Raw genomic sequence first — 23,621 nt, forward strand, 5'->3', positions numbered from 1 at the left:
TGTGATCCAAGTATTTTTCTAAATTAAATTCTTCATCAGTTGATGAGGGTGAAGATGTGGCATGACGACCAAATTCTTCTTGTTCCTCCTGACTGGGTTCCTGCAACCCTTTCATCCTTACTGCTATTTCAAACAGAGCTTCTTTTCCTTTAGTTAGCTGTTGATCATCTAGAAGAATCCGATGCATTGGGTCTACATAAACAGCTGCCAAAAGAATGTTATTTTGTAATAGTAGCTCCTCTCTCCGTTTCATTGATGTAGCAATGCCACTTAAAATTAACCCTCCTCTTTGGGACAGGCGAAACATCAGGTTCTTCCACTCCTTTAAGAAAATACCTGGAGTTAAGTCCTCTGCTTGTAATTTTTTAGTCACTGTAAATGGGTGATCTAGCAATTTTTCCAGCTCAGTCACCTGATTCCACTGACTTTCATTTAGCGTCAGTTGAGGGTTAGCCATGTCTACAAGAAAGGTTTTCAGTTCAACCAAGCGCTGAATCATTAAGTAAGAACTGCCCCATCGTGTGGCTTGATCAATAATTGCCCCTATTCCAGCACGTCTCTTCAAAATTGAGTCAACTTTAGGGGTTCTGGCAACAGTAGCCAATTTTCTCACCTTGCCAATCAGTGCAGCAGCATGTCCTTCTCGCAGACTGTCTCTTATAGCCAGCTGTAGCGTATGTACAACACAGCGCATGTGACGAATGAAAGAACGTATTGACACAGTTTCAACAAGATCATCTAAACTATCATGTTGCTGTTCATCTGAAGCAACTTCAGTTTGCTCCTCAGTTAAAATACTGTGTTCCTCTATTTCAAACATTTCTGTGTCTGTGGACCCAGAATGTTCTTCTAGCTGCTGGTCACCATCATTACTCTCATTCATTAGCTTAATAGTACTTATCATATTTGAAGCGTTGTCAGTTACGACAGAAAGAACTTGCTCTTTTTTAAGTTCATAGTCTTGCAGAACCTTTTCCACCAAGACCTGGAGAAACTCACTGGTGTGATGAGCTTTGGTGTCTTTTACTGCCAATGTCTTGGTAACTATTTCATTTTTGTCACAAACAAATCGGACATTAATGGCAAAATAGTTCACTCTGGGACGTGTGCAGGCATCCATTTTAAGAAACAGAAAGCGTCCCTTGAGAGTTTTTTTAAGTTCTTCCTTTTGTTTAAAAGCTTCTTCGATTACTAATTTTCTAATACTCTCTCTCTCCAGAGAAACACGAAGCTTGTGGGCCATTTCCCCATTCAGACACATAAAAGCTGGTCGTGAAAATAATGAAATAGGCACACTATCCTTTACAACAAGCTCTATGATCTGTTTTTTAAATGTATCTACTGTCATTGTCACAGTAACTTTGTCACTGACAAAATATCTTGCAACTGATGGCTGCAAAGTTCTCTGCTCCTTTGTTTGGCTGGAAGAGCTGGGCACTGGTTCATTGGTTTGGATGCAGTCTTTCTAATCCACTGCTTTCAGTACTTCTGGATGAAAGCGCTGTAAATGTCTCTTTAGATTAGAAGCTCTGGTAGGAGCATTTTTATCTTTGCCTGAATATGCACTGATCTTGGCTTCACAGCATTTGTTTTCATCTGGATCATTTGTCATACACTGACAGACATAATATTTTCTATCTTAAGTGATGGTGAAATGGTCAAATACAGCTGATTTAATGTGATGCGTCTTTGACATTCTCAGGTTTTTAATTCTGCATTCACAATCCAAATGACAATTGTTTTTCCTAAAAACAATTGTACCAAATTATTGCCAGGTCATACCACTGATATAGTGGTCAGTAATACTGTTATTCCTCATGTACTCACAGTTAACTGATGCAAAGTTTGTTGAAAGGATAATACTTCTTACAGTCTTCCTCTTCTGAGTAGCAGCTGTGTGATGCTTGGAAGACGCACACCTAGCAAACATCTAGTCTAGAGGAGGAGCTTTACTACTAAGAATTTGAAACACATTTTCAGTTTCATACATTGTAAGTAGGGGGGTTGGGGCACCATGAGGATAACCAAGTATAAGATTAGATAAGGGCAGTGGAGAACAGTGACACACTAGAAGTAAGAAATGTATCTATCTCCAGCAGAACTGCTTATCACTGTTGTTCATAGTTTGATAGAACATATATATTTGAGTAACATTTATAAAATTCATATGAAAGTTCAATTATGAAATATTAATACATTTTTTTTAAAGCTGGAGTCGGAGTCGGTACATTTCAACCGACTCCGACTCCAACTCCAACTAAAACTAACTCCGACTCCACGACTCCGACTCCACAGTCCTGCAAATGGGTTTGAATGGCATCCTCACCTGTGACCTGTTTGCTTGTAATCCATGTGTGTGCATAAAAGCTGAGTGAGTTTCTGGGATCCAGACAGACTCTTGCATCTTTCATCCAGCTACTGATGTTTCTGGATTGTGAGTCATGGGGAAAGTAAAGAATTGTCAACGGATCTACGAAAAAAGGTAGCTGAACTGTATACAACAGGAATGGACACAAAAAGATATCCAAGGAATTGATAATGCAAGTCAGCAGCATTGAAACTGTGATTTACAAATGGAAAATCAGGGGCTCTGCAAAAACAAAACCACGGTCATGTAAACCAACAAAAATGTTAACCATAACTAACATAACATAGCAAGGAAAATTACTCGGGATCCAAAGAAAATCCCACAAATAACATCAGCTGAAATACAGGGCTCTCTGAAAACTAGCGATGTTGCTGTTTCAAGATGCACAATAAGGATGCACTTGAAGAAAAATGGGCTGCGTGGTTGATTTGCCAGAAGAAAGCCACAACTGCGCAAATGCCACAAAGTATCTCGTCTACAATACGCAAAACAGCACAGAGACAAGCCTCAAACTTCTGGAAAAAGATAATTTGGATTGATGAGACCAAAATTTAACTTTTTGGCCACAACCATAAACGTTACATTTGGGAGAGATCAACAAGGCCTATGATGAAAGGAACACTGTTATGGTTCTCAATGGCAAGAGAACATAGCCCAGCATACATAGGAACTAGCTCTTGGAAGGATGGAAACTTAAACTGACCATGAACTAAACCTGCCGCACAACTAACAGTAGCCGGGTAGCGTAGCCTGCGTTTTATCCCTAGACGCCCAGCGCTGGCCGGAGGACTAACTAATCCTGGCAGAGGAAAATATAGTCCTGGCTCACCTCTAGAGAAATTTCCCCGAAAGGCAGACAGAGGCCCCCACATATATTGGCGGTGATTTAAGATGAAAATGACAAACGTAGTATGAAAATAGGTTTAGCAAAATCGAGGTCCGCTTACTAGATAGCAGGAAGACAGAAAGGGTACTTTCATGGTCAGCTGAAAACCCTATCAATACACCATCCTGAAATTACTTTAAGACTCTAGTATTAACTCATAACATCAGAGTGGCAATTTCAGATCACAAGAGCTTTCCAGACACAGAAACGAAACTGCAGCTGTGAACTGGAACAAAATGCAAAAAACAAACAAGGACAAAAGTCCGACTTAGCTGGAAGTTGTCTGGTAGCAGGAACATGCACAGAAAGGCTTCTGATTACAATGTTGACCGGCATGGAAGTGACAGAGGAGCAAGGTTAAATAGCGACTCCCACATCCTGATGGGAACAGGTGAACAGAGGGGATGATGCACACAAGTTCAATTCCACCAGTGGCCACCGGGGGAGCCCAAAATCCAATTTCACAACAGTACCCCCCCCTCAAGGAGGGGGCACCGAACCCTCACCAGAACCACCAGGGCGATCAGGATGAGCCCTATGAAAGGCACGGACCAGATCGGAGGCATGAACATCAGAGGCAGTCACCCAAGAATTATCCTCCTGACCGTATCCCTTCCATTTGACCAGATACTGGAGTTTCCGTCTGGAAACACGGGAGTCCAAGATTTTTTCCACAACGTACTCCAACTCGCCCTCAACCAACACCGGAGCAGGAGGCTCAACGGAAGGCACAACCGGTACCTCATACCTGCGCAACAATGACCGATGAAAAACATTATGAATAGAAAAAGATGCAGGGAGGTCCAAACGGAAGGACACAGGGTTAAGAATCTCCAATATCTTGTACGGGCCGATGAACCGAGGCTTAAACTTAGGAGAAGAAACCCTCATAGGGACAAAACGAGAAGACAACCACACCAAGTCCCCGACACAAAGCCGAGGACCAACCCGACGCCGGCGGTTGGCAAAAAGCTGAGTCTTCTCCTGGGACAACTTCAAATTGTCCACCACCTGCCCCCAAATCTGATGCAACCTCTCCACCACAGCATCCACTCCAGGACAATCCGAAGATTCCACCTGACCGGAGGAAAATCGAGGATGAAACCCCGAATTACAGAAAAAAGGAGACACCAAGGTGGCAGAGCTGGCCCGATTATTGAGGGCAAACTCCGCTAAAGGCAAAAAAGCAACCCAATCATCCTGATCTGCAGACACAAAACACCTCAAATATGTCTCCAAAGTCTGATTCGTCCGCTCGGTCTGGCCATTAGTCTGAGGATGGAAAGCAGACGAGAAAGACAAATCTATGCCCATCCTAGCACAGAATGCCCGCCAAAATCTAGACACGAATTGGGTTCCTCTGTCAGAAACGATATTCTCCGGAATACCATGCAAACGAACCACATTTTGAAAAAACAGAGGAACCAACTCGGAAGAAGAAGGCAACTTAGGCAGGGGAACCAAATGGACCATCTTAGAGAAACGGTCACACACCACCCAGATGACAGACATCTTCTGAGAAACAGGAAGATCCGAAATAAAATCCATCGAGATGTGCGTCCAAGGCCTCTTCGGGATAGGCAAGGGCAACAACAATCCACTAGCCCGAGAACAACAAGGCTTGGCCCGAGCACAAACGTCACAAGACTGCACAAAGCCTCGTACATCTCGTGACAGGGAAGGCCACCAGAAGGACCTTGCCACCAAATCCCTGGTACCAAAGATTCCAGGATGACCTGCCAACGCAGAAGAATGAAACTCAGAAATGACTTTACTGGTCCAATCATCAGGAACAAACAGTCTACCAGGTGGGCAACGATCAGGTCTATCCGCCTGAAAATCCTGCAAGGCCCGCCGCAGGTCTGGAGAAACGGCAGACAATATCACTCCATCCTTAAGGATACCTGTAGGTTCAGAATTACCAGGGGAGTCAGGCTCAAAACTCCTAGAAAGGGCATCCGCCTTAACATTCTTAGAACCCGGTAGGTATGACACCACAAAATTAAACCGAGAGAAAAACAACGACCAGCGCGCCTGTCTAGGATTCAGGCGTCTGGCGGACTCAAGATAAATTAAATTTTTGTGGTCGGTCAATACCACCACCTGATGTCTAGCCCCCTCAAGCCAATGACGCCACTCCTCAAAAGCCCACTTCATGGCCAAAAGCTCCCGATTCCCAATATCATAATTCCGCTCGGCGGGCGAAAATTTACGAGAAAAAAAAGCACAAGGTTTCATCACGGAGCAGTCGGAACTTCTTTGCGACAAAACCGCCCCAGCTCCGATTTCAGAAGCGTCGACCTCAACCTGAAAAGGAAGAGCAACATCAGGCTGACGCAACACAGGGGCGGAAGAAAAGCGGCGCTTAAGCTCCCGAAAGGCCTCCACAGCAGCAGGGGACCAATCAGCAACATCAGCACCCTTCTTAGTCAAATCAGTCAATGGTTTAACAACATCAGAAAAACCAGCAATAAATCGACGATAAAAGTTAGCAAAGCCCAAAAATTTCTGAAGACTCTTAAGAGAAGAGGGTTGCGTCCAATCACAAATAGCCCGAACCTTGACAGGATCCATCTCGATGGAAGAGGGGGAAAAAATGTATCCCAAGAAGGAAATCTTTTGAACCCCAAAAACGCACTTAGAACCCTTCACACACAAGGAATTAGACCGCAAAACCTGAAAAACCCTCCTGACCTGCTGGACATGAGAGTCCCAGTCATCCGAAAAAATCAGAATATCATCCAGATACACGATCATAAATTTATCCAAATAATCACGGAAAATGTCATGCATAAAGGACTGAAAGACTGAAGGGGCATTTGAAAGGCCAAAAGGCATCACCAAATACTCAAAGTGGCCCTCGGGCGTATTAAATGCGGTTTTCCACTCATCCCCCTGCTTAATTCGCACCAAATTATACGCCCCACGGAGATCTATCTTAGAGAACCACTTGGCCCCCTTTATGCGAGCAAACAAATCAGTCAGCAGTGGCAACGGATATTGATATTTAACCGTGATTTTATTCAAAAGCCGATAATCAATACACGGCCTCAAAGAGCCATCTTTCTTAGACACAAAGAAAAAACCGGCTCCTAAGGGAGATGACGAAGGACGAATATGTCCCTTTTCCAAGGACTCCTTTATATATTCTCGCATAGCAGCATGTTCAGGCACAGACAGATTAAATAAACGACCCTTAGGGTATTTACTACCCGGAATCAAATCTATGGCACAATCGCACTCCCGGTGCGGAGGTAATGAACCAAGCTTAGGTTCTTCAAAAACGTCACGATAGTCAGACAAGAATTCAGGAATCTCAGAGGGAATAGATGACGAAATGGAAACCAAAGGTACGTCCCCATGCATCCCCTTACATCCCCAGCTTAACACAGACATAGCGTTCCAGTCGAGGACTGGGTTATGAGATTGCAGCCATGGCAATCCAAGCACCAACACATCATGTAGATTATACAGCACAAGAAAGCGAATAATCTCCTGATGATCCGGATTAATTCGCATAGTTACTTGTGTCCAGTATTGTGGTTTATTACTAGCCAATGGGGTGGAGTCAATCCCCTTCAGAGGTATAGGAGTTTCAAGAGGCTCTAAATCATACCCACAGCGTTTGGCAAAGGACCAATCCATAAGACTCAAAGCGGCGCCAGAGTCGACATAGGCATCCGCGGTAATAGATGATAAAGAACAAATCAGGGTCACAGATAGAATAAACTTAGACTGAAAAGTGCCAATTGAAACTGACTTATCAAGCTTCTTAGTACGCTTAGAGCATGCTGATATAACATGAGTTGAATCACCACAATAAAAGCACAACCCATTTTTTCGTCTAAAATTCTGCCGTTCGCTTCTGGACAGAATTCTATCACATTGCATATTCTCTGGCGTCTTCTCAGTAGACACCGCCAAATGGTGCACAGGTTTGCGCTCCCGCAGACGTCTATCGATCTGGATAGCCATTGTCATGGACTCATTCAGACCCGCAGGCACAGGGAACCCCACCATAACATCCTTAACGGCATCAGAGAGACCCTCTCTGAAATTCGCCGCCAGGGCGCACTCATTCCACTGAGTAAGCACAGACCATTTACGGAATTTTTGGCAGTATATTTCAACTTCATCTTGCCCCTGAGATAGGGACATCAAGGCTTTTTCCGCCTGAAGCTCTAAATGAGGTTCCTCATAAAGCAACCCCAAGGCCAGAAAAAACGCATCCACATTGAGCAACGCAGGATCCCCTGGAGCCAATGCAAAAGCCCAATCTTGAGGGTCGCCCCGGAGCAAGGAAATCACAATCCTGACCTGCTGAGCAGGATCTCCAGCAGAGCGAGATTTCAGGGACAAAAACAACTTGCAATTATTTTTGAAATTTTGAAAGCAAGATCTATTCCCCGAGAAAAATTCAGGCAAAGGAATTCTAGGTTCAGATATAGGAACATGAACAACAAAATCTTGTAAATTTTGAACTTTCGTGGTGAGATTATTCAAACCTGCAGCTAAACTCTGAATATCCATTTTAAACAGGTGAACACAGAGCCATTCCAGGATTAGAAGGAGAGAGAGAGAGGAAGGCTGCAATATAGGCAGACTTGCAAGTGATTCAATTGAAAGCACACTCAGAACTGAAGGAAAAAAAAAAAAAAATTTTTTTTCAGCAGACTTCTTTTTTCTCTCCTTTCTCTGCCAATTAATTTAACCCTTTGTGGGCCGGTCAAACTGTTATGGTTCTCAATGGCAAGAGAACATAGCCCAGCATACATAGGAACTAGCTCTTGGAAGGATGGAAACTTAAACTGACCATGAACTAAACCTGCCGCACAACTAACAGTAGCCGGGTAGCGTAGCCTGCGTTTTATCCCTAGACGCCCAGCGCCGGCCGGAGGACTAACTAATCCTGGCAGAGGAAAATATAGTCCTGGCTCACCTCTAGAGAAATTTCCCCGAAAGGCAGACAGAGGCCCCCACATATATTGGCGGTGATTTAAGATGAAAATGACAAACGTAGTATGAAAATAGGTTTAGCAAAATCGAGGTCCGCTTACTAGATAGCAGGAAGACAGAAAGGGTACTTTCATGGTCAGCTGAAAACCCTATCAATACACCATCCTGAAATTACTTTAAGACTCTAGTATTAACTCATAACATCAGAGTGGCAATTTCAGATCACAAGAGCTTTCCAGACACAGAAACGAAACTGCAGCTGTGAACTGGAACAAAATGCAAAAAACAAACAAGGACAAAAGTCCGACTTAGCTGGAAGTTGTCTGGTAGCAGGAACATGCACAGAAAGGCTTCTGATTACAATGTTGACCGGCATGGAAGTGACAGAGGAGCAAGGTTAAATAGCGACTCCCACATCCTGATGGGAACAGGTGAACAGAGGGGATGATGCACACAAGTTCAATTCCACCAGTGGCCACCGGGGGAGCCCAAAATCCAATTTCACAACAGAACACCATTCCTACTGTAAAGCAAAGAGGTGGATAGCTGATGTTTTGGGGATGTGTGAGCTACAAAGGTACAGGAAACTTGGTCAAAGATGAAGCAAAGATAAATGCAGCATGTCATCAGCAAATACTGGAGGCAAATTTTCACTCATCAGCCCAGAAGCTGTGCATGGGACGTACTTGGACATTCCAACATGACAACGATCCAAAACACAAGGCCAAGTCTACCTGTCATTGGCTACAGCAGAACAAAGTGAAGGTTCTGGAGTAGCCATCTCAGTCTCCTGACCTCAATATCATTGAGCCACTCTGGGGAGATCTCTAGCATGCAGTTCATGCTAGACAGCCAAGGAATGTACAGGAACTGAAGGCTTGTTCCCAAGAAGAGTAGGCAGCTTTACCTTCTGAGAAAATAAAGAACCTCATCCACAACTACTATAAAATACTTCAAGTTGTCATTGATGTTACAGGGGGCAATACACGGTATTAAGAAATGGGGTATGTGAACTTTTGATCAGGGTTATTTGGATGTTTTGGGTTGTCATTATGATTTAAAAAGAGAAAACCCAGTAGTTTGACAATAAATGGCTTCACCCAACCACTAACCATGAGTGGAGAAAAAGTTTTGGTGTTATCATTCATATTCTCTGAAAAAAGGCCAAGAAAACAAAAATTCTGCCGGGGTATGTAAACTTTTGAGCACAACTGTATATCATTCGACGCTAGTGTAATGTGAGTGTGAATGCATGACAACTGTTAGTTGATGATTAGTTGAGAAGATGATCAGGCATGTCCGATTTCAGGATGCCAATCCCTTTTTCAGGAGATAAGCAGAAGGCAAAAAATCTTTCATAGAGAATACAGAAATGCGAATGAGCACCCCTATCTATGGGAACAATGATTGAGATGGCAGTCAGCAAATTTCTCATCGCAAATACTTAAGTGCCTGGCTAAACGAGCGCTCCTATATATGGGAGCATTGACCAAGATGACCGTCTGCCGAATGATGGGCAAAAGCAAGATTCTGCCTATAGCCATATAATGTGTGTTAGGGGTTAAAAAGTGGTTACTCACAAAAACTACCAAGTAAGAGTAAATTAAAATGGTTGTATAAGAGTATATTCTTATGTGGCAGATTTATTGCAGATTTAACATAAGTTCCATATAACTGAATGGGAATGTGAACAATGTGCCTATACTTTTACATGGATGTTGTGTATAAATGTGTTCTTACTAGTGTTGAGCATTCCGATACCGCAAGTATCGGGTATCGGCCGATACTTGCGGGTATCGGAATTCCGATACCGAGATCCGATACTTTTGTGGTATCGGGTATCGGTATCGAAACAACATTAATGTATAAAAGAAAGAATTAAAATAAAAAATATTGCTATACTCACCTCTCCGACGCAGCCTGCACCTTACCGAGGGAACCGGCAGCGTTCTTTGCTTAAAATGCGCGCTTTTCCTTCCTTCCGTGACGTCACGGCTTCTGATTGGTCGCGTGTCGCCCATGTGGCCGCGACGCAACCAATCACAGCAAGCCGTGACGTAATTTTAGGTCCTTCAGTATTTTAAAATTATGTTCCGGCGTTGTGATTGGTCGCGTCGCGGTCACATGGGCGACACGACCAATCACAAGCCGTGACGTCACGGGAGGCAGGAGACGCGCGCATTTTAAGCAAAGAAGGCTGCCGGTTCCCTCGGTAAGGTGCAGGCTGCGTCGGAGAGGTGAGTATAGCAATATTTTTTATTTTAATTCTTTCTTTTACACATTAATATGGTTCCCAGGGCCTGAAGGAGAGTTTCCTCTCCTTCAGACCCTGGGAACCATCAGGGATAACGTCCGATACTTGAGTCCCATTGACTTGTATTGGTATCGGGTATCGGTATCGGATTAGATCCGATACTTTGCCGGTATCGGCCGATACTTTCCGATACCGATACTTTCAAGTATCGGACGGTATCGCTCAACACTAGTTCTTACTCTTTAAAAAAAGGCCTTATAAATCTATGGAACTTTGAAAAATACAGTCAGACTTTGGAGTTATATTTTTTGAAAAGATCCCTCAGAACACTAAAAAAGAAGATTTGTTTTACGCACCTGTTCGCTTTTGGTCAGCCGCGTTTTATTGTGAATGTCAGAAGTCACGAGATTGAAGCCATGTTTCTCCGACAGCATGCGTAGTAGTAAAACAACAGTCCTGCTACCACATTTTCCAACTCGGTTATACACAACTTGACTAGGGAAGGGCAGTACCTAAAGAAATGTGAAGGACACAGACGTTGTATGAGTAATGAATCCTGACAATTCTCATATGACGGACATGAAAGATTCAGGGACCTAAATTACATGAACATTAAATAAAAACAGAAATAGCAATTTTAAACCCTTGTCTGGGACAATAAAGCATGAAGACAAATTTAGAGGCAATGTACAGTGTCCAATTGTACAGTAAAATTGCTGCTTTGTGCAGAGAAAAGAATCATTCTCAAGTAATACGACTATTTTATTATTACTCAAATGAGTAATGTAGCTCAACTGTGAAATCAAGCATTCAGTCTGCCAGCAGAGGCGTTCAGCTGGTGAAGCCAGAGAAACAGTGCCATAAAAAATGTATATAAATAATATCGGTAGAACTAAGAAACATAGTTAGATTTACTAGGCTAAAGTGCAGAATTATGGCTTTATTGCAGCAAAAAAACCAAAAAACAAATTGACATGTCTTGCACAATTTTAAGTTACTTTTCTTTTTAGACTTGTGGTTTTCGCTGACATTTTTTACAACAAATTCATCAAAATGACGCACACTATTCATGAATTTGGCAAAGCCCAAAACTGCCCTTTTTTTAAATGATTTTTTAACCTTTTAGTGGAAAAAAAAATCACACACTTTGCAAAATGTCGTAAAAAATGTTCCAAAATTACTGGCATTCATGAAATCACTTCAGGGTAGGACCGGAGAAGAGATGAATCAAATTTCACAACTCTTTTACCACTTATATTTGATAAATCTGGCTAAAACATCTGGAATAGTCACACTGACATGAAAATCAGAAAACGTACTAAGCCAAAAAAGAGGGCCAAATATTGATGCTAAGTAAGCCAACAAATAGGTTGAGTAAACTTACACTAGACAATCCAAAAAACACAATACATTTATCATTCAGAATGAGCCACTGTGATAAAAGTTGGCACTTTTTAGACGGTCTTTGTACAAATTTGTATAGTCTAAAAGTTAGACAATTATAGAAATCTGCTCATAAATTTTTAAATGCATGTGTGACAAAAGTCGCACGGTAAATATATGTATTAATCACATTGTCATCATTACCATCTTAAAGGCGGCAAATTAACAAATCAATTTAATGCCCTTCTGAAAATATCATCATGGCTTCTGTCTTCACATAATCTATTACATTGGTCTACAAAAAAAAAAAAAATTCTGGCATGGACTTTAAGAACAGTTTTAGACTAATTTGAGGGTGCTGAATTCAAATCTGATCTTATACTTTCTCTATTACATCATGTTTTTGCGCTATAGTTATATTGCCCATTTTCATGAATTCCATGATAAATATAAGTAGTGTATGAAAAGTGCCGGTTTATACAGTTCACTAAGGTAAATTTAGCTTTCATTTAGTCTCCCAATAAATGTGAGAATATCTTTATTTTCTTTGAACATGCATAATTCCCATTTGTTATGACAACACCCTTGTTTTCTGTGCTACTAGAACAGTAGAGCTACAGCAGAGCATTGGGTGAAGACTGAAAGGCCTCAGCGACAGAGTTTGGCATCTGGCGATAAGAATGTCATCCATGATCCTCTAGTGGATAGGAAGAATATTGTCTTTCCTCCCTTACACATAAAACTTGGATTGATGAAGCAGTTCGTCAAAGCTCTCAATCACAGTGGAGAATGCTTTAACTATATATGTTCAACTTTTCCTGGTCTTAGTGAAGAGGAAAAAAAGGCTGGAATATTTGATGGACCTCAAATAAGAACACTTATGAGAGACCCAAATTTTATCACATCAATGAATGAGACAGAAGAAAGAGCTTGCAATGCATTTTGTAATGTGGTGCAGAATTTTCTAGGGAATAAGAAAGCAGACAACTATGAAGAGATTGTGGAAGAGCTACTAATGAGTCTGTGAAATCTTGGATGTAGAATGAGTATCAAGATTCACTATTTACACAGCCATTTGGACTTTTTTCCAGAGAACCTTGGGCATGTGAGCGAGGAACAAGGGGAACATTTTCATCAGGACATTAAAACAATGGAAGAACGGTATCAAGGCCGGTGGGACTCACATATGATGGCTGACTATTGCTGGAGCATGATGAGAGACAACCCAGAAGCTGTACATCACAGATCAGCCAAGAAAAGAATGTTCAAATAACTGCCATTTGTCATTCATCTGTGTGCCATATATATGTGTTTTTATATTTTGTAGTTTAATTCTTTAAGTATATTTGATTTGCTGTACATAGACTTTGTAATCTTTGTTATTCCTTGATTAGAAATATACAAAATGTAGTACTGAAAATCATGTGTTTTTATCATAAAACATTAGGAGTAATTTTCATCAAAAATTGAAAATATCTCGAAATCCTGATGTGATAGCCAAAAACGGAGTTTATATTCGTAATCAGCAGCCAAAATTGACTTAAAATATGTTTTAAAACCTTTTGCCAGAAAAATTGCGTTGACCAGTGTTATTGATTAGTTCCATTATGATCTGTTATTATAAATGCTATTGAATCCTGCTAACTTAGTGTGGATCCTGCAGGTGTTCTTTTGTGACAAGGATTTTAGTTTTTTCCGCGCAACAGGTTACCTTTGATGTGCCGAAATTAGAAATTATAATTGGGCAGCACGGAGGCTCAGTGGTTAGCATTGCAGCACTGGGGTCTTGGGTTCAAATCCCACCAAGGACAACATCTGCAAGGAATTTGTATGTTCTCCCTGTGTTTGCGTGGGTTTCCTCTGGGTTCTTCGGTTTCCTTCCACGTTTCAAAAACATACTGATAGGGATTCTAGATTGTGAGCCCCATTGGGGACAGCGATGATAATGTGTGCAAACTGTAAAGCGCTGCGGAATATGTTAGCGCTATATAACAATAAAGATTATTATAATTGTATATAAGAGAATTTAATATACAACGGTGTCCTACTATTTTTGGGATCAATCTGTAGATGGCTACAAGCATTTCCTGTCTTTACCCCTTAATTTAAATATTTAAATATTTTACATTTTTAAATATGTTTGAAGTATTTAACGTATATTCGGAAGCTAGTTGTCATTAATCTATGTCTTGCTTGGGGAAGGTACTTAGATACCCCGATATCAGCTCCTACACTCTGTATTGCAAAAGTTTGGGAAAGTGGCCTGTTTTTTGGAGAAATAAAGCATGTGTGTTTGTAAAACCTATTGTTTTTTTGTGTAGTAAGAAAACTAATTGTCATTCACTTACCATATGCATTACATTTTAAAAAACTATTTCACATACTGTATGTCTGTGGTGCTGTGCATTACCTGTGCTCATCTTACTCTATAGACCTTGTTTACTACTTGTTTTAGCTCCTTTCAAGTATTTTTTTGCTGCTGTGCATGTGGAACATCTTTTTTCTAGTTGAGGAAATGTAAACCTCAGACTTCACATTTTTTGCTATATTTTCATATGTTAAACTTGTGTAAATGTTTCTCTGACAACAGATAAAAAAGAAACATTAATGATTTTTATGAGTATTGCATCAATATTTATAACTTGCATATTACTGAACCATTGTAATTCTATCATCTGCCGTCTAGTCATATTTTTATGCAATTTTCTTCTGTGGTTGTAAAATGCCTATTAAAATCTATGGAGTGTGTTAAAAATATAAATGCGCCAGTGTTTCATGTCCATAGCATAAGCATTTCAATCAGTGTTGTCTCATGTTCCTCTCTAAAACATCAGTATTATGAGTTAATATTATAGATGCAATACTGATGACATACATATATTATACACTGCTCAAAAAAATAAAGGGAACACTAAAATCCCACATCCTAGATATTACTGAATGAAATATTCCAGTTGTAAATCTTTATTCATTACATAGTGGAATGTGTTGAGAACAATAAAACCTAAAAATGATCAACGTAAATCACAACTAATATTCCACGGACGTCTGGAGTTGGAATGATGCTCAAAATAAAAGTGGAAAATGAAGTTACAGGTGGATTCAACTTCAGTGGAAATGCCTCAAGACAAGGAAATGATGCTCAGTAGTGTGTGTGGCTTCCACGTGCCTGTATGATCTCCCTACAATGCCTGGGCATGCTCCTGATAAGGTGGCGGATGGTCTCCTGAGGGATCTACTCCCAGACCTGGACTAAAGCATCCGCCAACTCCTGGACAGTCTGTGGTGCAACGTGATGCTGGTGGATGGTGCGAGACATGATGTCCCAGATGTGTACAATCGGATTCAGGTCTGGGGATTGGGCGGGACAGTCCATAGCTTCAATGCCTTCATCTTGCAGGAACTGCTGGCACACTCCAGCCACATGAGGTCTTGCATTGTCCTGCATTAGGAGCAACCCAGGGCCAACGTCACCAGTTTATGGTCTCACAAGGGGTCTGAGGATCTCATCTCGGTAACTAATGGCAGTCAGGCTACCTCTGGCGAGCATATGGAGGGCTGTGCGGCCCTCCAAAGAAATGCCACCCCACACCATTACTGATCCACTGCCAAACCGGTCATGCTGAAGTATATTGCAGGCAGCAAATCGCTCTCCACGGTGTCTCCAGACTCTGTCACGTTTGTCACATGTGCTCAGTGTGAACCTGCTTTCATCTGTGAAGAGCACAGGGCGCCAGTGGCGAGTTTGACAATCCTGGTGTTCTGTGGCAAATGCCAAGCGTCCTGCACGGTGTTGGGTTTTGAGCACAACCCCCATCTGTGGATGTCGGGCACTCAGACAATCCTCATGGAATCGGTACCTAAACGTTTGTGCAGACACATGCACATTTGTGGTCTGCTGGAGGTCATTTTGCAGGGTTCTAGCAGTGCTCCTCCTGTTCCTCCTTGCACAAAGTCTAAGGTAGTGGTCCTGCTGCTGGGTTGTTGCCCTCCTACGGCCCCCTCCACGTCTCCTGGTGTACTGACCTGTCTCCTGGTAGCGCCTCCAGCCTCTAGTCACTACACTGAGAGACACAGCAAACTTTCTTGTTACAACTCGCATTGCCATCCTGGATAAGCTGCACTACCTGAGCCACTTGTGTGGGTTGTAGAGTCCGTCTCATGCTACCACGAGTGAGAAAGCACAACCAACATTCAAAAGTGACCAAAATATCAGCCAAAAAGCTTTGGTACTGAGATGTGGTCTGTGGTCCCAACCTGCAGAACCACTCCTTTTTTCAGTGTCTTGATAATTGCCAATAATTTCCATCTGTTGTCTATTCAATTTGCAAAACAGCATGTGAAATTGATTGTCAAACAGTGTTGCTTCCTAAGTGGACAGTTTGATTTCACAGAAGTTTGATTTACTTGGAGTTATATTCTGTTGTTTAAGTGTTCCCTTTATTTTTTTGAGCAGTGTATGATCCGTAAAACTGTCATAATGCAGATTTAGATTCGCATTTTCACAATTCCATGTAAAAATGACCTCAGTCTGTAAACTGCACAAATCCTCTGAGCATCATTAACTAATTGTGAAATATCATGCACATTAATAGGTTAAGAGAAATATTTTGCTTGGAAGGAAAGGAAACCTGTTAGAGTTGACAAATGTTACCAAGTGCCAATAACTTACTTTGCAGGGCTTGTTTTACTACCATTACACTTCTGCCAGTATTTTAATGTTTAATTACATTTTATGTCCCAGAACTTCAAAGACACTCTCCAGTAATTTGAGGTGATAAAGCAATCTCCTTATAATTGGTTTTACCAACTACAGATACAATGTGAATGACAAGCATTGCAAAAGAATAAAGAAGAATAAAGTAACAATTTGGAGCTAAATGACTTGACACTGAGTCCATTAGTCCCATAGTAGTAGAGAAAAAGATTACATGTTCACTCATTAGCCTGGAGACTGTTCTAATGAGTGATGGGAAGTGCAAACACTAAACATCACTTAATTTATGTAGTTTTTAGAGTTTTAGGGTGTTAAAGTGGAAAAAAATGCAAAATAACCCTTAACCCCTTCATGACCTTGGGATTTTCCGTTTTCCCGTGTTCGTTTTTCACTCCCCTCCTTCCCAGAGCCATAACTTTTTTATTTTTTCAACAATTTGGCCATGTGAGGGCTTATTTTTTGCGGGACGAGTTGTACTTTTGAACGACATCATTGGTTTTACCATGTCGTGTACTAGAAAACGGGAAAAAATTCCAAGTGCAGTGAAATTGCAAAAAAAGTGCAGTCCCACACGTGTTTTTTGTTTGGCTTTTTTGCTAGGTTCACTAAATGCTAAAAGTGACCTGCCATTATGATTCTCCAGGTCAGTATGAGTTCATAGACACCTAACATGACTAGGTTATTTTTCACCTAAGTGGTGAAAAAAAAATTCCAAACTTTGCAAAAAAAAAAAAAAGGCGCCATTTTCCGATACTCGTAGCGTCTCCATTTTTCGTGATCTGGGGTCAGGTGAGGGCTTATTTTTTTGCGTGCCGAGCTGGCGTTTTTAATGATAGCATTTTGGTGCAGATACGTTCTTTTGATCACCCGTTATTGCATTTTAATGCAATGTCGCGGCGACCAAAAAAACGTAATTCTGGCATTTCGAATTTTTTTTTCGTTACGTCGTTTAGCGATCAGGTTAATGCTTTTTTTTCTTGATAGATCAGGCGATTGTGAACGCGGCGATACCAAATATGTGTAGGTTTGATTTTTTTTTTATTGATTTATTTTGATTGGGGCGAAAGGGGGGTGATTTAAACTTTTATATTTTTTTCTTTTTTTTACATCTTTTTTAACTTTTTTTTAACTTTTGCCATGCTTCTATAGCCTCCATCGGAGGCTAGAAGCAGGCACAGCACGATCGCCTCTGCTACATAGCAGCGATCTGCTGTTCGCTGCTATGTAGCAGAAAATCAGGTGTGCTGTGAGCGCCGACCACAGGGTGGCGCTCACAGCTGTCGTGGATCACTAACCATAGAGGTCTCAAGGACCTCTATGGTTACAATGGAGAAGCATCGCCGACCTCCGATCATGTGACGGGGGTCGGCGATGCGCTCATATCCGGCCGCCCGGCCGGATGCGGTAGTTAAATGCCGCTGTCAGCGTTTGACAACGGCATTTAACTAGTTAATAGCGGCGGGTGAATCGCGATTTCACCCGCCGCTATTGCGGGCACATGTCAGCTGTTCAAAACAGCTGACATGTCCCGGCTTTGATGCGGGCTCACCGCGGAGCCCTGCATCAAAGCAGGGGAGCTGACCTCGGACGTACTATCCCGTTCGAGGTCAGTAAGGGGTTAAGCTGCATTTGGTAATTGCTATTTACTATTTTCATCAATCACAAGCTGCTAAAGAAGAATATTGACTTTGCAGGAAGTTTTCCAGTATCAATAATAAAGCAAACAGATTCTAAACACAACTTGAAACAATGATTGACACATACTGTGACTTAAAGGGGTGGTCCGAAACAAAAATGTATTTTAATCCTAAATCTTTAACTATTACTTGTAATAATCTATGGTAATCTTTTTTCTAATATACTTTAATTCAAAAGTCCCTATTGTTCCCTCACCGCTCTATCTAACAGTGTTTTTTTTTACTAGCTCCTGTGTGATGACGCTTTGTTTGAGAATCCCAGAGCATGCTGGAAAACTCAACAAAGTCATCATCAGGAAGCAGAGGCTGCCATCCCTGTCACAGCCTCTGTCAAAACCTGAAATGAAGTATTATTAATTCAGACAGCTGCTCAGTAGGATCTTGTCACTGTGAACAATTCTTCTCAGTGCACAGTGACAGTGCACTCTATAGCCAGCTCTAATGAGAAGTGATGAGCTGGCAAGTGAGCGCACTGTCAGTGAGAATTGTAAGGAGAGAATTATAATAATAATTTTATTTCTATATCCCTAACATATTCCGCAGTGCTTTACATTTTAGAGGGGACTTGTATAGACAATAAAAGACATTACAGAATAACAATAATCACATAAATCAACAGATATCAAGATAAATGAGGGCCTTGCTCGCAAGCTTAAAATCTATAAGGAAATAGGGGAGACATGAAAGGTGGATGGAAACCAATGTTTTCATTGGTCTGACCAGCCATAATGTAAGAAATCGGGTGTTCATGTAATGCTGCTTGAACCGGTTATCAACCAGCATGTGTAAAAGTACAGACACAGAGGGCTATTAAATGCATAAAGTGCAGAAGAACATGATGCAAGGGTCTTGTTTATGAAGAAAATTTTGAATGGGCAACACAGCGATAGTTAAATAAATGTGTTGAGGCGGTAGGCCACTCTGAAGAAATGCATTTTTAGGGCACGCTTAAAACTGTGGGTATTGGGGATTAATCAAATTATCCTGGGTAGTGCATTCCAAAGAATTGGCGCTGCACATGAGAAGTCTTGGAGACGGGAGTGGGAGGTTCTGATTATTGAGGATGTTAACTTCAGGTCATTAGCAGAATGGAGGGCTCAGGTAGGGTGGTAGACTGAGACCAGGGAGGAGATGTAGGGTGGTGCTGAACCATGGAGCACTTTGTGGGTGAGAGTGATAGGTTTATATTGAACTTTGTAGCAGAAATGATAGAGCAGACATCAGCGCCGCCTCCGCAAGTGAAGTAGTAGACAAAAATAAATAAAGAAGTTAGAGTTGTGAATGAATGATAGGGACTTTTGAAGACAATAATGGGTACATGTGGTATACGTGAAAAATGCAAAAAACATGGAAGTCTGAATGAGGCTTTAACCCCTTAACGACCGCCGATACGCCTTTTAACGGCGGCCGCTAAGGGTACTTAAACCACAGCGCCGTTAATTAACGGCGCTGTGGGAAAAGTGAATAGCGCCCCCCAGAGTCGGAATTTCTCTGGGGTCTCGGTTGCCGAGGGTAGCCGAGACCCCAGAGAACATGATTCGGGGTTTTTTTACCGACCCCCGAGTTGCGATCGCCGGTAATTAACCGTTTACCGGCGGTCGCAAAAAAAAAACGCGATGTGCCGTTTAATTTCTCTGTCCTCCGATGTGATCGCACATCGGAGGACAGAGAAATAGGGTCCCCGATGGCCCCCAATAGCCCCCCGATACTTACCTACCTCCCCCGGTGCTCCTCGTGGGTCCCCATGGGCGCCGCCATCTTGTTTCCGGGAAAAAATGGCGGGCGCACGCGCAGTACGCCCGCCGCCCGGCACCCGGCAGATCTTTGGGGTCTCGGCTGCCGGGGGTAGCCGAGACCCCAAAGAACATGATCGGGGTCGGTTTGCACCGACCCCTGTTTTGCGATCGCCGGTAATTAACAGTTTACCGGCGACCGCAAAAAAAAAAAAAAAAAAAAAAAGCGATCTGTATTTCTCTGTCCTCTGATGTGATCACACATCAGAGGACAGAGAAATAAGGGGATTCGGGGACCCTAACATACTCACCCGGTGTCCCTGGGTCCTCTTCTGTCTTCTCCTGCCAGCCGGCTTTTTCCTTATGGCGGGCGCATGCGCAGTGCGCCCGCCATCTGCTGCCATCTGCCGGCCGGCAGGAGAAGACGAGTTGGGGCTAAAATTAGGGTTAGGGTTAGAGTTAGGGTTAGAGTTAGGGTTAGAGTTAGGGTTAGAGTTAGGGTTAGGGTTAGAGTTAGGGTTAGGGCTAGAGTTAGGGTTAGGGCTAGAGTTAGGGTTAGGGTTAGAGTTAGGGTTAGGGCTAGAGTTAGGGTTAGGGCTAGGGTTAGGGTTGGGGCTAAATTTAGGGTTAGGGTTAGGGCTAGGGTTAAGCTACTTTCACACTAGCGTTTTTTGGCTTCCGTCGCAATGCGTCGGAGAAAAAACGCATCCTGCAAAAGTGCTTGCAGGATGCGTTTTTTCTCCATTGGCTTGCATTAGCGACGCATTGCGACGGATTACCACATGTCGCATCCGTTGTGCGACGGATGCGTCGTGCTTTGGCGGACCGTCGGCACAAAAAAAGCTACATGTAACTTTTTTGTGCGACGTGTCCGCCATTTCTGACCGCGCATGCGCGGCCGGAACTCCGCCCCCGCCTCCCCTCACAATGGGGCAGCGGATGCGTTGAAAAAACAGCATCCGCTGCACCCGTTGTGCGGCGCTTACAAAGCTAGCGTCGGTACGTCGGCCCGGCACACTGCGATGGGCCGAGTACGACGCTAGTGTGAAAGTAGCCTTAGGCTTCTATCACACTTGCGTCGGTACGGGGCGGTCGCAATGCGTCGGCCCGACGTACCGACGCACGTTGTGAAAATTGTGCACAACGTGGGCAGCGGATGCAGTTTTTCAACGCATCCGCTGCCCAGTCTATGTCCTGGGGAGGAGGGGGCAGAGTTACGGCCACGCATGCGCGGAAATGGCGGACGCGACGTACAAAAAAAAGGTTACATTGAACTTTTTTTGTGACGACGGGGCTAAAGTTATGGTTAGGGTTGGGGCTAAAGTTAGGGTTAGGGTTGGGGCTAAAGTTAGGGTTAGAGTTGGGATTAGGGTTTGGATTAGGGTTGGGATTAGGGTTACGTTTGGGATTAGGGTTAGGGGTGTGTTGGATTTAGGGTTTTGATTAGGGTTATGGTTAGGGTTGAGATTAGGGCTGTTTTGGGGTTAGGGTTGTGATGATCGTTAGGGTTGTGATTAGGATTATGGATCGGGTTAAGATTAGGGTTAGGGGTGTGTTGGAGTTAGGGTTGGAGTTATAATTTGGGGGTTTCCACTGTTTAGGTACATCAGGGGGGTCTCCAAACACGACAGCCAATTTTGCGCTAAAAAAGTCAAATGGTGCTCCCTCCCTTCTGAGCTCTGCCGTGCGCCCAAACAGTGGTTTACCCCCACATATGGGGCATCAGCGTACTCGGGATAAATTGTACAACAACTTTTGGGGTCCAATTTCTCCTGTTACCCTTGTGAAAATAAAAACTTGGGGGCTAAAAATCTTTTTTGTGGGAAAAAAAAATTTTTTTTTATTTTCACTACTCTGCATTATAAACTTCTGTGAAGCACTTGAGCATTCAAAGTTCTCACCACATATCTAGATAAGTTCCTTAGGGGGTCTAGTTTCCAAAATTTGGTCACTTGTGGGGGGTTTCTACTGTTTAGGTACATCAGGGGCTCTGCAAACGCAACATAACACCCACAGACAATTCTATCAAAGTCTGAATTCCAAAGTGGCGCTCCTTCTCTTCCGAGCTCTGTCGTGCGCCCAAACAGTGGTTTACCCCCACATATTGGGTACCAGCATACTCAGGACAAATTGGACAACAACTTTTGGGGTCCAATTTCTCTTGTTACCCTTGTGAAAATAAAAATTTGGGGGCTAAAAAAATCTTTTTTGTGGGAAAAAAAAATATTTTTTATTTTCACTACTATGCATTATAAACTTCTGTGAAGCACTTGGGCATTCAAAGTTCTCACCACATATTTAGATAAGTTCCTTAGGGGGCCTAGTTTCCAAAATTTGGTCACTTGTGGGGGGTTTCTACTGTTTAGGTACATCAGGGGCTCTGCAAACGCAACATAACACCCACAGACAATTCTATCAAAGTCTGAATTCCAAAATGGCGCTCCTTCTCTTCCGAGCTCTGCCGTGCGCCCAAACAGTGGTTTACCCCCACATATTGGGTACCAGCATACTCAGGACAAATTGGACAACAACTTTTGCGGTCCAATTTCTCTTGTTACCCTTGTGAAAATAAAAATTTGGGGGCTAAAAAAATCTTTTTTGTGGGAAAAAAAAATATTTTTTATTTTCACTACTATGCATTATAAACTTCTGTGAAGCACTTGGGCATTCAAAGTTCTCACCACATATCTAGATAAGTTCCTTGGGGGGTCTATTTTCCAAAATGGGGTCACTTGTTGGGAGTTTCTACTGTTTAGGTACATTAGGGGTCTGCAAACGCAACATAACGCCCGCAGACAATTCTATCAAAGTCTGCATTCCAAAATGGCGCTCCTTCCCTTCCGAGCTCTGCCGTGCGCCCAAGCAGTGGTTTACCCCCACATATGGGGTACCAGCATACTCAGGACAAATTGGACAACAACTTTTGGGGTCCAATTTCTCTTGTTACCCTTGTGAAAATAAAAACTTGGGGGCTAAAAATCTTCATTATTAAAAAAAAAATATTTTTTATTTTCACGACTCTGCATTATAAACTTCTGTGATGCACTTGGGCATTCAAAGTTCTCACTACACATCTAGATAAGTTCCATGGGGGGTCTAGTTTCCAAAATGGGGTCACTTTTGGGGGGTTTCTACTGTTTAGGCACATCAGGGGCTCTCCAAACGCGACATGGCGTCCGATCTCAATTCCAGTCAATTTTGCATTGAAAAGTCAAATGGCGCTCCTTTGCTTCCGAGCTCAGCCATGCACCCAAACAGTGGTTTACCCCCACATACGGGGTGTCGGCGTACTCAAGACAAATTGTACAACAACTTCTGGTGTCCATTTTCTCCTGTTACCCTTGGTAAAATAAAAATTTGGAGGCAAAAAGATCATTTTTGTAGAAAAAATGCGATTTTTTTATTTTCACGGCTCTACGTTATAAACTTCTGTGAAGCACCTGGGGGTTTAAAGTGCTCACCACACATCTAGATAAGTTCCTTAAGGGGTCTAGTTTCCAAAATGGTGTCATTTGTGGGGGGTCTCCACTGTTTAGGCACATCAGCGGCTCTCCAAACGTGACATGGCGTCCGATCTCAATTCCAGCCAATTCTACATTGAAAAAGTAAAACGACACTCCTTCTCTT

General features: G+C 42.5%; 1 protein-coding gene across 1 annotated transcript in view; it reads right to left on the minus strand.

Moving 5' to 3' along the window:
- The window catches only part of UST (uronyl 2-sulfotransferase), a 478,891-nt gene that overhangs the window by 91,895 nt on the left and 363,375 nt on the right, over positions 1-23,621 (minus strand). Inside the window, exon 3 of the mRNA XM_077289186.1 lies at positions 10,821-10,976. Within this exon, the coding sequence (XP_077145301.1) occupies positions 10,821-10,976 (156 nt within the window). The remainder of the gene's footprint in view (positions 1-10,820; positions 10,977-23,621) is intronic.

This window comes from Ranitomeya variabilis, chromosome 2 (genome assembly GCF_051348905.1).
Source record: "Ranitomeya variabilis isolate aRanVar5 chromosome 2, aRanVar5.hap1, whole genome shotgun sequence".
Classification (NCBI taxonomy): domain Eukaryota; kingdom Metazoa; phylum Chordata; class Amphibia; order Anura; family Dendrobatidae; genus Ranitomeya; species Ranitomeya variabilis.